Here is a 14440-nt window from a genome sequence, read left to right as displayed (position 1 = left end):
TTTAATAACTGTAATTACTTTTTTTGAATGGCAATGTAATTCAGGCCCTCCTCTAGCAAAACACTTAGGCAGACATTTAACTTTGAACATGCAGGCAGTTCTTTTGAAGTCCAAATTCAATCTCTGTAAAGATGTATCTGCATTAACTCCAGTGCCATTTTGATTTGCCATTGCCATGAGGCTAGCACATGCTTGTAGAACAGCTTTTCTGTGTAGTGACCAAACACAGAGTTTAGAGACACCTCTGCAAGGACCAGTGTGATCCTGCTCACAGGAGGCTGGCTGTGCTCAGACTCATTCAATTAGCAAAAATTGCAGTGAATATAGCAGAAGTTCAGACTGTGGAAATGATTCAGATTTGCAGAATCACAGAGTCATTTGCTTTAGCAGGGATGTCTTGAGGTCAACTTGTCCAAGCCCTCTGCTCAAGCAGGATCAGCTAGAGGTTTCTCAGGATCATGTGCAGCTGAATATCTCCACAGCTGGAGATCCACAGCCATTTTGGGCAGCCTATCCCACTGTCTGATCCCTCTCACAGTATAAAAGTGTTCTCTGGTGTTTAGATAGAATTTCATGGGTGTTTTATTTTGTCTCTTGCTCTCTCACTGGACATTCCTGAGAGGGGTCTGGCAGCCTCTTCTGCATTTCCTCCCACCAAGTATTTATACACATTGATAAGATCCATCTAAGCCATCTGTACTCCAGACTGAACAGTCACAACTTTCTGTGGCTTCTTATATGAAAAATGCTCCATTCCCTTCATGGTTTTTATGGCTTTTTGCTAGACCCATTCCATTATGTCCATATCACTCTTGTATTGGATCTAGACACGTTGCAAGATGTGATCTCAAGAATTGGATCCAAATTAAGAAGCTGCTGGTTTTGATTTTGAGTGGCACACATTGAAGTAATAAAGCAATGAGTTTACCAAGTAATGTTTAACTGTCAGTGTTCATAAGCAACTTTGAAGTTGCAAATACATCAATTTCACACTGAAAATACAGAATTCAAAGTATGCAGGCCTATACATTTACACTTACAAACAGTGTTCAGGGAGCATTATATGTTGAACTTACACCCTCCAACCACAGAAAAGGCAGTGCAGAGTTATATTTTTCCCATGCCATCTTAGTTTAGCTTGTTTTGCACTTAGTTTTTGATGTGGCATTTAATTACATCTTCATGGATTATATTTTCCAGTGGACTCCTGAACCATTTAGTGAGCAGAGCAGACAGTGTTTATTCAGTGCAGAGATGGCCAGTGTTCAATTCTGCTTGTTTTTATTTCAAGTGTGACCCCCTGGCCTTCCTTACTGACCAGTGTGTGAGCCCTGGCACACAGGAAGAGCTCAATATTTGCCACATCTGTGACAGGATGAGGAGACATTGTCAGCCTAAGAGTACAGAGAGTCTAAGACAAGTGTCTTCTTTCTTTCCCTCTTAGCTGTATCTAGTTGCTTCACTCATTAATTTGCTTTTCCAAAATTTTTATCAGGAGATGAGATGGGAGCCCAGGTAAAGGTGAAATGAAGAGTAGAAGTGTTTTGGGCTGCGCTGTTTTTTAGCACCTGGAAACTGATTTTTCACTGTACTTATGTGTTATGAACTTCATGCTGTGTTTTCCAAGTGATGGATGTCTTTTCCTCACTGATGTTTGGGAAAGATCCTAGGCTCTCCAGATATTCAGAAAGTGAGGAATAAGTAGCCAAATAACCATCACAAATGCCTGCTGTAGTTCTATGCCATGGCAAGGCACTTCTGCTGAGTCAGTAGCAAGAAGCTGGCTTTTGATGGCACAGAGTCCTACCTGTCCTCTACCTTTCCCAGCCTCCTGGAAGCTGCAGCAGGCTTCTGTCCGTCCCCAGGGTTGTCTGCACTGGCAAAGAGCTTCAAAGTCCTCCTCAGCCATGAGTGAGGGGACTGATGCCTTCCTGCTGTTTCCTCCCTTTCCTTACCAAGCTACCTGGGAGCCTGGCATGGCCCCTTCCCTCCTCCTCTATTTGAGATCCTGTCAATGCTACCACTACTGATTTGGCCATCACTGTAGGGGAAATCTGCAGCAGAAAAGGAAGCATCCTGCTTTTCAGAGCAGCATCCTGTCAGGAATCCTCATCAAAATGCTGTTCTCTCCCTCCCCCTGTTCACTGTGGACATTCAACTTCTGCAGTGTTGGTTGCAAGGTAAAGAGTTTGATTGGACCTTTCCCATGGATGGTCCTGATTTGATTTATGAGCAAAAGGAAAGGGACATGACAAAACTCATATGGAGTGCTATTCTCCTTGAGCCAGTCCCAGTTAGGTCTTTTCTTCCCATCTCTTTTTCTTTGTCCTTATCTCATTCCTGTGTTGGCAAACCTAGGTTCCTCTCTCCTGGCTTCTGTCTCACTCCCAGTCTCTTCTCCCAGAAGTTTTTAATTCCCCAGTTACATACAACTCTTCATTCTAATCTACTCTCCTTCCATTTACCTTCAGTCCTCCAGTCAGAGGTATTTAATCCTTGTTCTAACACAGCCCTGAGCAGGCTGCTTTGAGCAGGGGCTGGACTGCTGGAATCTGAGTCCAGAGGACAGCCTTTAGTGTGTGGTTTTACGATCCACCCTGCAGTTTTGTGATTCTCTGCTCACCAAGAATAACCCCTGTGAGCTTTTAGCTGTGAAATGAGTGTGTTTGTGCTCTATAGTACTCAAATTGTAATGTAATAATAATAATAAATGCTTCTGAGTTGGACAGGTTTGACCAGGAGACTACAACTCATGTGATTGTTCTAATGGCCTCTAGTACTCCATTTTATGTCTATTATCAAAATTTGGGGATACAAAGGCAACTTAAAACACAAGTTGCTTAAACATGTAGGGAATAGCATCTTTCTTTTTGCCCCGGTCCCAAAAGCAGCTGAACCTTTTTCCTCTGAAACTGCCCATGCCAGTTGTCTGAGGCACACCCTCACTGGAGAAATTTCAGCTGGAATTGTTGATAATGGCAATAAGCAGCTGAGAATGAGCCTGTAGGGTGGGTTGGCAATTTTCCTGGCCCCTACCTTTTCCCTGGGGACTGTCTCCTGCTTCCAGGTGTTCCAACAGCTCAGTCTGTAACAGGGAATGATGGGGATGCTGTGACAGGTCAGCCAAGGCAACCCTGCTCTGCCAGAAAGCAGCCAAAGCTCCAGAACCATTCTTCCTCTCCACTTCACCACAGCTGATTTAGCTGGGAGGCAGGCAGGTCTCTGAGGCACCACTGGGCTACTGCAGCTAAAGCTCATGCTGTGTTATCCTGAGTCCTGGGGAAAAGCAGACAGCTGACAAAGCAAAGGTTGTCTTTATATATTCCCCCAGGAATATTTAGTAGTGAAACAAAATCTCAGGAGTGCATGAAAACAGGTTATTTTGCAGCCTTTCAAATAATAACCAGTTGGACTTCATAAAAACCAAAGGGGAAGGAAACCTGCCTGAATGATAAAACCTTCTGTGTAATATGTTTTGTAATTACCTCTGTTGAGTCTTGTTTTAACAGAGAGCCAAGGCAAAAATTGCTAGGTGGGAAATAAGGAAAGGACATGCAATTTAATTTTGTATGCACAGTCTGCAGCAACACTCTGTATTTAAGTAAAATATTTTTCAGTGTTTAAAATTTTCCTTCCAATATAGCATGCAGAGTTAGTGTTACAGTATGCTGACACTAAAAAAAAGCTATTAAATATGTCAGTAAAATAAAAGATGCAAGTGGTTGAAAATCTTATCCACTAAAAAGTGGTCCTCATAATCTCAATTAAAACAAATGCAAGGGTCATTAATCCATGAAAGAGATTTAAAATTTGCATTAATTTGGTTTTGTATCTCCAGAACAATGCCTCCAAGCTTTTGCTGGCTATTATGGAAAGCAGGCAAGACAGTGAGAATGCGGAAAGAATCCTTTTCAACATGAGACCAAGAGAACTGGTGAGAAAACTTGTGAATATTCATAAATCTTTTGGCTGAAAAAAAATCTGTCATTAAAACATTTTTAAAATGATCTGTATCTAAGCTGAGAAGTGTTGGCAGCGTATGGTGGCACAATGTATCAGGATAGTACTAATTCACAAAATTACTTTAAAAGGATCAAGCATGCATGATTTCAGTCTTTACGACTTCATTATTTTTATCCGTTCCAAGCACTTTTCTTTAATTGTTTCCTAACTAAATTATCATATTCTGGTAGACTGTCTTCAAGTGCAGTTTGTCAGGGGCTGGCAAATTGAGCTTGTGCAGTTTGTGAAGCAGTGCTAACAGAAATGTGTGTGTGGACATATAATATGTTTAATACACATGTATGTTATTTATTTATGTCTTGTGAACAAAGAGAGTTCCAAGCAGTTGTTGCTGTGTTTTGGAACAACACTGTTGTTTATGGAGGTCTCCAGGAACTTTGAATGGGTTGGAAATCTGGGGGAGTAATTTCCAATACCACTTCACTGCATAACAACAGAGACTGAGAGATCTGGGAGTTCTTGAGGGACTCTGGGGAAGAATCTGGGAACATTGTCCCTGCCCTTAGGTAGAGCCCAGTGCCTGCTGGTTTCAGGGAATCACCACTGAGGTGGCATCTCCGCATGATGAGGCCATCCTTAGGGTATTGTGTGGGGAACCCTATGGTGGTTCTCTAAGAGGCTTTTGAATATTTGGAATTTCCCCAGCACCCTGCCCCGATGTGCCTTTCCTTTTTGGTTTAGGTGTGTTTTTTTCTGTGAAATTGTGTTGCTGCCTGCTCTGGCCAGAAGATCATGGCTGCACTCTTTAAGTGCTGCACAACAGTGCCTGCCATATCTAGACCAGTCTTTAGAAGCATTTGTGAAAATACCTGCTCACAAAGGCTCATCATTCCTCTTCCTTTCTCATGGTTGCTGATGAAAAATGTAGTGGTTTGGAACTTCATAAATCCTTCAAGCTTGTCTTTATTCAGAAAGTGTTTCTCAGGCTGCTCGCTCTTCTTGCAGAACTGCAGGGCACCCATGCAGGCTGGAGCTGAGCAGAGTGGCTGTGTTCAAACACAGTGTGGTTTTTCCCCAAGAACCACACTTATTTCATCTCTCCCTGGCTGGGTTTGTGTTGCAGGTGGATGTGATGAAGAATGCCTACAACCAAGGTCTGGAATGTGACCACGAGGAGGAGAATGGAGATGATGGCATCTCCCCAAAAGATGTTGGCCATAATATCTATATTTTGGCACATCAGGTATGTCTTACTTGTTTTGTGACAGCTTCCAGAAAAGCTTTACATGGTTAGACTCCACATTGTCACAGATGGAGTCATGCGCTTCAGGGGTGAGAGAGAAGTAACAATGTGTTTATTGATGAAAACCAAAGTTTGGTAGCCCACACTGTCAGGGAGACCCTCCTGTTGAGTCATGATGTTAAGGAAGGATCCCCTTGCATTCTAAACTCCTTCTCAGATGGGAGTTTAGGTGCAGCTGGATCCAGTCTTAATCCCAGCTTTTCCCAGCAGTTTGGCTGAAAGTTTATCTGCACATGATCAATTCATTATGTCATTTAGCCATCAAGAATTCAGAGTTTAGCATGTTCTTAACCACTTACCTGCAAAAGTCTCTTGTGGTAAGGAATCCCTCAGTCTTGAGAAGCAACCTTGGGAGCCATTCCCCGCCCAAGGGGAGGGCGATCCTGAATATGTTGTCCTCCCATTGAGGAGAAATTTCACACAAATTGTTGTTTGTGGGAAATAGCAATGTAGAGCAGAACAGCGACTGTCTGCTTAGCTCTGTCTTCTTTTAACATTAACAGCTCATTTACATCAATCAAATCATAAATTGTGATTACCATTACCGGTGTATTTTAAATAGTTCCTTCAATTGTGATACCAACTGAACTTGATTTCAGAAGATTCCTATTATTTTAGAAATATTACTTTGCCAATAAGAATAATTGGGCCTTTTCACTGCTTTCTCCTTTCAAATTATGCTGTAGTGCCCTCAGGCTTTTTCTGATCACTTTTACTTCTCTGCTGGTAAAGGTAGAATGTACACTGGAGGTTCTTATTTAATGGGCTGTTTATTCTTCAGAGTAGCTGGTGTCAAAAATAGTTTATCTTTCAATTATGTTCAGAGTATTGAAAACTTTTTGTAATTGAAAGAATAAGAACCACAAATTTCTTGGTTATATCATAAATTACAGCATTTGGTATTTCATATAAGGGCCAAATTTAAAAAGAATTTTTTTTCCCTAAGAAGAAATAAACAGATGGGGATAGGGAGTGTTCCTCATTCCTTATGTTTATTAAGTGTTGTTAGGAATTGAATACTTGGTGGAAAAAAAAGAAAAGAAAACAATCTATAGTTACAGTAGTGTTATGCAATATTTTTTTCAAGCAAGGAATGCAGAAAAACAGTTCCTGAGTTATGCTGGTGTGCTCACAGAACATTTAAATAAGTAGGTATTGTTATTATGTTGATGGTGGTGTGGTTGACCATGTTCTACTCTTGTGCTGTGTGTGGGGCTGTACATAAGATACCCATCAGAGATAACAGTATTTTTAGAAAGCATCTGCAGCTCCTTACCTTGTCTGAATTTACTCCTTGTCTGAATGCTTATAATGAAAATTTAAAGGCCTGCCAAATTGAAATGTTGGTATTTTCTGTCTTCTGCCTACAGTTTGTGTTAAATTACTTAACAGGGTCTGTGACATGGAAAATATGGTCTGGGGGAGTGGAATATGGGCATAAAGTTATATATGAAGTGGCTGATGGGGTCATTTTACACAAGAGATCACTGCCAGGGGTGGACCAGCTGCCTGAGGTGTAGGTTAAGCTCTGTCCCTAGGTTCATATCTGCAGTGCTGGAGAGGTCCATGGTGCCACTCCACAGCTATTCCTGATCCATAGCTGCTGTTTTGGTTGCATAAGGGTGGATATTTTTACAGCAACTTACTGAGCTCCTTCCTGTTCTGTAAAATTAAATGTCATGATTGGCTGTGTATGCTGTAAAAATATCCATCTTTTTTACAAAAAAAAAAAAAAAAAAAAAAAAAAAAAAAAAAAAAAAAAAAAAAAAAAAAAAAGAAAAGAAAAAAGAATGTTTTCTTTTTCTTGCATTTCTGTAACATAGTACATGTGTTTACAATAGATTTGCACCCATGTCAAGCCCCATATCAAAACAAAGCAGTACAAGGACAGGCAATTTGGGGCCTTTCTGTGTCCTCTGCTAATGAAGTGCTACAATTCTTGGCACAGAGCTGCTAATCTTTGACCCCAAACTCTTTCCATGTGTGCCCTTTTTACTTGCCCTGGGATGGGCAGGATACAAGTATGGACCCTCCTCAGTAAGGCCATTGTTGCTGGGTTCCTTTGCTGGCTTCAGTCTCCAAACACTCTCTGCTTTGCTGTCAGAGTGGCTTTTTGGTGCCTGGGCCTTCTGCTTGGCTTAGCTGCCCTGATTTACTTAATATTTCTTTGCTGTGGCACTTCATCCTACTTGCCTTTTTTCTGCAACCACTGTGGCACTTCAGTCACTTTCCTTACACTTCCTGGTGACCACTTAGTCCAGTTACAGCTTTTGGGTCCCTCTGTAATAGCAGAATCAAGACTCAGAGTTCCCCTTTTTGCTGTTCCAGCCATCAAACACAGACAGTTTATTTTGGGGAGCTCCGACTTTCAGTTTTTGTCGTTGCACTCTTCAGGGCAAAGCTGGGTTCTGCATTTTGCCACCACTACATCCTTCCTTGCCCTTCCTGTGGTTGATTTTACCAGAAGCAAGAGGCATTCTTGTAAATGTTCGACCCACAGAGCATAGAAAGTTGTGCATGTGTCACAAGCAAGGCTGAGATTTCTGTTAGTAAATCTTGCTTACAGCCTCCCAGCCCCTGCCCTAAATGTGCACATGGTGCACACACAGAGGTGTGTGGGTACAGCACTGCATCATGCCAGTGATCACACATCCTCCACATGGTTCTTCGTCCTCTCTTTCCCTTATTTCTTCATCTTCCTCTGGTGTGCCACGTGCCGTGGCTCTGCTGCTTCCCCTGCACTGCCCCTGGGCTGTCTGGGCTCTGCTGCTCCTCTCTGGTCCTGCTCCTCCTTGAGCAGAGGGGAGAAGGGAGGGCCACGGGGAGAAAGCAGAACTGAGCTGTCCACGAGGAGCTGCCCTGAGCTGCAGCCTGGTTTTGGGGCTCCTTCCAGACCCAGCTCCTCCACAGCTGCTTGTGGAGCAGTGTCACAAGCTGGTGCTTTAGGTCACATCCTGGAAAAATAAGCCTGCTATTGGTAGGTAGAAAGGGCTCACAATTCTCTTGAGAATCCATGGAGGAGATTCTGTTTTCTTTCCCTGGTTCAAATGTCATGCTCAGAGCCAAGCCTTGACCTTGCTATTTCCTTGCAGTAGTCTCAGGTGAGTGCCAGAGGTGTGTTATGGACAGGGACATCACCCCTTGTACCACTTCTCTTCCAGCCTCAGTCAATAGGTATGGTATTTCTGCTGCTGTTCTCTTAAGAGATTGTGTTAGAGCTGGTCACTCTTTGTTTTGCAAATTTAGTAAGGCTGTCCTCGAAGAGACTTCATCTTGATGTGATGTCCCTGTAGGAAATTACCAAAGCTTTTGACACAGAAGCACAAAAAAAAGTTTCATTCCTGTCCTTATCTGCAGGAGCATTAGCATAAGAGAATCAAGGTTTTAAATGGTTATACAAAGAAAAAAATTAGAAAAAGCTAAAGAAATCCTCTGGCTTTTCAGATCACTGCTTGAGCTGGCAGCCTGTTATTCATAACAAAGTACTTCAGAAGTTTGTAAACTAAAACACAGTACTTCACTGGCAGTGTTTCCATGAGGTTCAGGATCCCTTTGTGATACTGTGAAGCAAGATAAGGCAGTGCTTATAACTAGAGACTCCTGTAGTCTGTATGTCTGTATGCACATTTACACACACACACACACACACACACACATATATATATACATACATACATACATACATACATGTGTGTATATATATATCCATACATATATATGAATATGTGTGTGTGTGTGCACTTCTGTTAACAGAAAATACTTGGAGTATTTGTGTTTTTCCGCTCATGCAAGCTGTCTAAGTCAGGCATGGAGCCCAAGCTAATCCACTGTACCTTTCAGCAGAGGCTTTATTCATGAGGGTCACAAGAATGTGAAATAAGTTGACATAGCTTTTTGTTAGCTTGCAGCATGGCAAGAGTGCACTTTCCTCTGCCTGCAGAGCTGTGCAGAGATGTCCTTGGTCTGGAAGGATGTGAGTCAGGGGGGAGTAAGGGAGCAAACTGTAACAAAACTTTCAGATTTCCAGTGCCTCATAAACTCTGCCTGGTTCCCAAGGCTGTGGCAGGAGTGGAGGGCTGCTGACACAGCCTGTCACCCCTTTCCTGATGCACGTTCTGTGCTCTCAGGCTAGCAGAATTTTCTCATTTTTAAGTTTCTGCTTAAATGCCCTGTTGGAGAGGGAGCACAAGCCTTGGAACTCCACGATACCTCTGTCACTTCCAGGTAAATAGAAGGTTGTTTGTTTGGTTGGTTTTTTTTTCTCAATGAGATTAAGCTAAAATATTATTTAAATCCCAACCAAGTAAACTGCTTATATTTATATAATTATCTGGTGCCACCAAGACTTAACGAATAATATTTCCTCACCCCATAAAGTTAGAATTATCACTGTCTGATATCAGTGCAGTGAAGACAAATTTGAACCAGGTTATCTTCTAATAGACTAACACAGTTGGAAGTGTCCTTCCATTTATAAGTTCTTAAAATAAACCAAGGAAAAATCTGCTGTGGACTGTGAGGTTCTCACTGCAGGTGCTGCTAAGGACACACATCTTCCTCTCTGGTGCTAGTTTTAAATGGGCTGAGCAAAATAAATCGCTCAGCCTTATATATTTGTTAGTATATTAATAACAGAATCAAGATTTTTTTTATCAAACTTGGCAAGCATTATCAAACTAATGTCTTACTGCTATGTTTACTTCACTGCTTAATAGTGTAGACAGATGAAGGGTATTTGCTAACTGGGCAATTAAAATGGCAATAATTGATGGCATGGATTTATAGTTTGGGAGTAGGCATACACTACCAGCTATTTTTTAAAAGTTACTATTTTTGACATTTGAAATAGCAGAGGTTTGATAATGAGACTTGGATACAATACATTCATTAAGGATAAAATAAAGACAGTTTAAAAAAATTAGCTATCCAAATAGGAAAAATTCTAAGAAGTGCAAAGCTTTTTGTTTCTGTGGCTTTCTCTGTAGTCTCTGTTTCTGTACCTTTCATCAGACTTGAGTACACCCAGGACTGGGACCACCTTTACTTTCCACATCAGTACTGTGCCTACTGCTGCATAGTTCTGGAACTCTCACATGCTCCAGCAGAACAAAGAAATGGCAATAATAATTGTTTCAGAAACTTTTAAAGAATTAATCTTACTTTTTACAGGATTTTGGAGCAGTTAAAAGCTCTCATTAATTTCATTTGCCCCTTTTTAAGTAGGTGGTGCTAGCTGGTGTCACAGATAAAGGCACCAAGGCAGGAGCAGGCACAGACAGCAAGTCAGAGCTGTCATGGGAAGGAAGCCTGGTTGTTTGATCCCCAGTGCTTTGCTCTGACTGCCACGTTGGCCTCCCTCCTATGCTCACCCTCTCCCAGCCTCTTTGCTAACGTGGAAAGTTGGCATTTGTTGGGTAGTGCATAATCACTGAGCACATTAGTACTTCAGAAGTCTTTCAGAGACATGCTAACGTGTGTTTTTCAAATAAACTTTCCCGTGCTGCTACTGTTATGGATTGCTGAGGCAAGAAGGTAATGGGTGCAAATATGTTTGTGTGTGTGAGGGAGGTATTGTAGGGCTTAAGGATTTTTTTGTGAGTGATTATTTTCGGTCTTGTACTTTGGAGCAGTTCCTGGATTTCCTCCTCTTTGCTGTATTTTAACTTTTAGACAGATTCACTTAGATCTTCATCTTTTTCCCTTGAGTATGTGTGTGCATGTATAAAATAAAAGACAATTATTAAAACCTACACTAAAAGGTAGATGTGGGTTCTTATACTCATCCATTTGTCTTGACCTGAATATAATTCAAGCCAGGTGAAGGGATTCCATGCCAAGACTTTGCTTATGATGGGTGCAGATCTTCCATGGTTTAATGTGTGAGGAAACAAGAAGTAACACTGTAAATGTGGGCCTCCAAATGTGCAATAGGATCACTGCAGGTGACTCCTTCAAAGCTTTCTAAACCAAACACTGTCCTGCATGAAGTGTGACTGTGGTCAGGTGTAAATTCAGGGTGAAATTTGACTTTTTAAAAAGAAATGTTGCTGAGAAAGGCAGAAATTAGGTGCTCAGTAGTGTGCATTGAGAAGCACCTTCTCTAAGACACAGCAAAGAAGCACCTGAAATGCTGTTTGGGATAGGGAACTAGTGGGAGCATTTACAGCCCAGTAGTCTGCAGTGGGCACGAACTGACTGAAATTGTAACATCATGGTTATACCCTGCAAATAAGATTAACAGAAGACAAGTGGAAAAGTCTTGCAAGAACACCTTTACCCTTGATAGTGGTGTTGCCATTACTGGGCCATAACATTTGCCTTAAAGAAATCTCCCTGTCAGAGCTGTGAGTTCCCAGAGCATTTTGCTTTAAAAGATAAGCTCATCCAATTGGGAAGCAGCTTTGAGCTCAGGGAAGGATCCTCCAGATGAGCTTTGGTCTGGGGACCACAGTGGTTCAGTAAATTTTTAAGTCTTGTGGAGTTCTTTCTGCTCATCCTCTGCCTCCGGTAGTTGCATGTCTGTCTATACAAAACATTAGCTTGTGCCTAGGTTCTGATGACAAAAGATTTTCAGTTGATTCTGTTTTGTGAAAGAAATGTCTTGGTTCATTTGAGTTTTTACACATCTCTAACTGGTACACTCTCAAAAAATTAAAAGTTTTCATGTATGAGACTAGGATTTTGGAAAAAAGACCACTGTAGATGGTGTAGATGGCTCACATTTTGTGTAGCAATGACCACTGTCAAATTGTGCAGCTGATGTGGACAAGAAGCAGTTGGCAGGTGTTGTTGGAGATTGTGCTCCCAAGTACCAGATGACAAATGGAGAAAAACATTGTACACAATTAAATAAATAGCACTGCCTTTTGAAGCCAGAAGATGATGGAACTCTATATTGTAGGATAAACCTGTCCTTCAGGGTGAAAAGGTGTGAGTTTGTGCAATGAGGATGCTCTCTTTCTGCAGGACAGGTAAAATTTTTCAAGCTAAAGGATGTCATTTTTTGCAAGGCTACGCTGAGCTTTGCAGTTTTTGGGTGGGTTTTTTTGTTTCTCTGTCCTTAACAGAGAAGCTCTTGCTGATAGCAGTGCCAAAACAAAGAGCTAATGGGAACCAGTCCCAGGAACCGTGACTGTCAGGGGACTCGTAAGCTTGGCTGCCAGACCTGAAACTTTTCATGGAACTTTTATGCTCCACATGTTGTTTTGTAGTTATCATCCTGATGAGACAGGCTATGGCATCAAAATGACACCAGCTAATTAAATGTCAGGAGAATCAGAAGATGTTGCAAGGCTTTTGCACTGAGATTGCCAAGATTGAAGCAGAAGCCAGTGACGCACATCACCCTCCTTGTGGCTCATTAGGATGGGATATAGCTCCAGGTTCAGCCAGCTGCAGGATGGAGAGACAGCATGGAGGCTGCCACGAGGGCTTGACACTAATGAGCACCTGAAAGGTTAAATAAACCTCTCTGGCTGATGTTAGGTCTCAGGTTATAACCTTGCCAACTTGTCCTTTGATGTTTTCTTTTTCTCCCCTTCTCCTTGGAAGCATTCACCTCAGAGTCCTGTCCTGGCTTTGATAGGGATCTACATGGGAACCTCTGTTTTCCATCTGGTGTTGTGTTGACTTGGGCTGCTAAGAGCTGCTAGGATTCAAGCTAGAGCTTTTTACCATAGACTGGCTACAAAAGCTTTAGCTTATTTTAATTTTTCTGGTTCCACTTCTCTAGAATAAGATGAAGTGTCTATTCCACATATGTGTGTGATTTATTATATGTAATGTTAATGAGGGACATATCCTCTTTGACTGTGGCAACTGCACATTTCACTAGTGCACAGGTGGCCTTAATATTTCTTCTTTGTGGGTTTCTTCTTCTATCTTTAACTTCTGTAATCCTTGTGTTTTGTGGTTTACAAGATTTTTTGTCATTGGGAAATATGTTGAATTGGTGTCGGGGCCCAAACGTTACACCAGAAGAAATATCCTTTCTTTGTCAAATGTCTGCATTGTGAAATCTTCACATTAGTCTGTGGTTTTACTCTGAAAATTGGCTGTGGGACAATGAAATACTGTTCAAGACATTCTCTGCTCTCAGGCTCTGTTTGCAGTCCTGTCCTAGCAATAACCACACTACCTTTTTATTGCTGTCTGAAGCAGCATGGGGTGGACAGAGGGACTTCAGTCCTCCTTTGGTTCTCTGTCACCCGTGAGGCAGTTCCTTCTCTTCCCACTTGTACAATGGCTCTTCATTTAGCTGTGTCCACGGCTGGTCTACGTGGGAATGCCTCCACTCAAAGTAGGCAAGCAATTCTGATTTATACTGATTTATACTGGTAGAGAACTTGCCCTGTTGCCCTCAAACCATACTCTTACCCTGGAGCTGCCTGCTCATGTTTGTCATGCATTAAGAGTTATGATATAGAGGTCACAAGGAAGTTGGCTTGACTCTAAAACTTTTAGATTGAAATTGCTTGGAGAAGCGTTATGTAGAATTAAACATCATTTTCCTTGGAAAATGAGTAAACTCAATCCAGAAGCTGTTGAGAGGCAATACATGTGGGACCACAAAGTGCCATCTTTCCAAAGCCACCCTTCAAAGCACACTGCAGACTCAGCCACCCCTGAGTGCTGTGTGCACATTTCACAGGCTCAGAAATGTATGTAATGTCGCTATTTTGTTCAAATTGCTGCAAACTGCCCTCATCAAGGAGGCTGATCTACACAAAGTGTTGAGTTCTTGCACTGGAGACAAAGCTGGAGCTTTTCCATTAGAGGTAACCTTCAAGTGAACCAAGGTGCACGTTTTTCTTCCAAGTAGGGCCCAACTAAAACATTTTACCCTAAGCTGGGGTTTGGTTTGAGGGGAAATGAGGTAACCTTGGAAATACCATGGAAGTGAAATCTGGTCTCACTTAATAGTATCAGAGCAGTTCTAATAGGCCTCAGATATCTGCATTGTGAAATCCTACACCTTAATTAAAATCAAGGGGGGGCATCTTCTCTAACAAAGACATACTTTTTTATGTTCAGTATTCATTGAAGTAATTACAGGTTAACAAAAATAAAGAGCATTAAACAGAATGTCAAAATATGTCTGTTCCTCACAGTTGCTCCGTTTTAACTCTCATCTCCTCTGATGTCACAATTTAATTAGGTATCTCAGTCACTATA

General features: G+C 41.7%; 1 protein-coding gene across 7 annotated transcripts in view; it reads left to right on the top strand.

Annotated features, from left to right (window-relative positions):
* ITPR2 (inositol 1,4,5-trisphosphate receptor type 2) overlaps window positions 1–14440 on the top strand; it is a 244366-nt gene that overhangs the window by 174493 nt on the left and 55433 nt on the right. For all 7 annotated transcript variants that reach the window (XM_064701183.1, XM_064701180.1, XM_064701196.1 and 4 more), the window contains 2 exons: window positions 3839–3934; window positions 5087–5206. In XM_064701183.1, the coding sequence (XP_064557253.1) occupies window positions 3839–3934; window positions 5087–5206 (216 nt within the window). The remainder of the gene's footprint in view (window positions 1–3838; window positions 3935–5086; window positions 5207–14440) is intronic.

Source organism: Zonotrichia leucophrys, chromosome 1A (genome assembly GCF_028769735.1).
Source record: "Zonotrichia leucophrys gambelii isolate GWCS_2022_RI chromosome 1A, RI_Zleu_2.0, whole genome shotgun sequence".
In the NCBI taxonomy this organism is placed as follows: domain Eukaryota; kingdom Metazoa; phylum Chordata; class Aves; order Passeriformes; family Passerellidae; genus Zonotrichia; species Zonotrichia leucophrys.
Note: the sequence above shows the minus strand (reverse complement) of the source record. Positions and strands in the feature narration are given on the sequence as shown.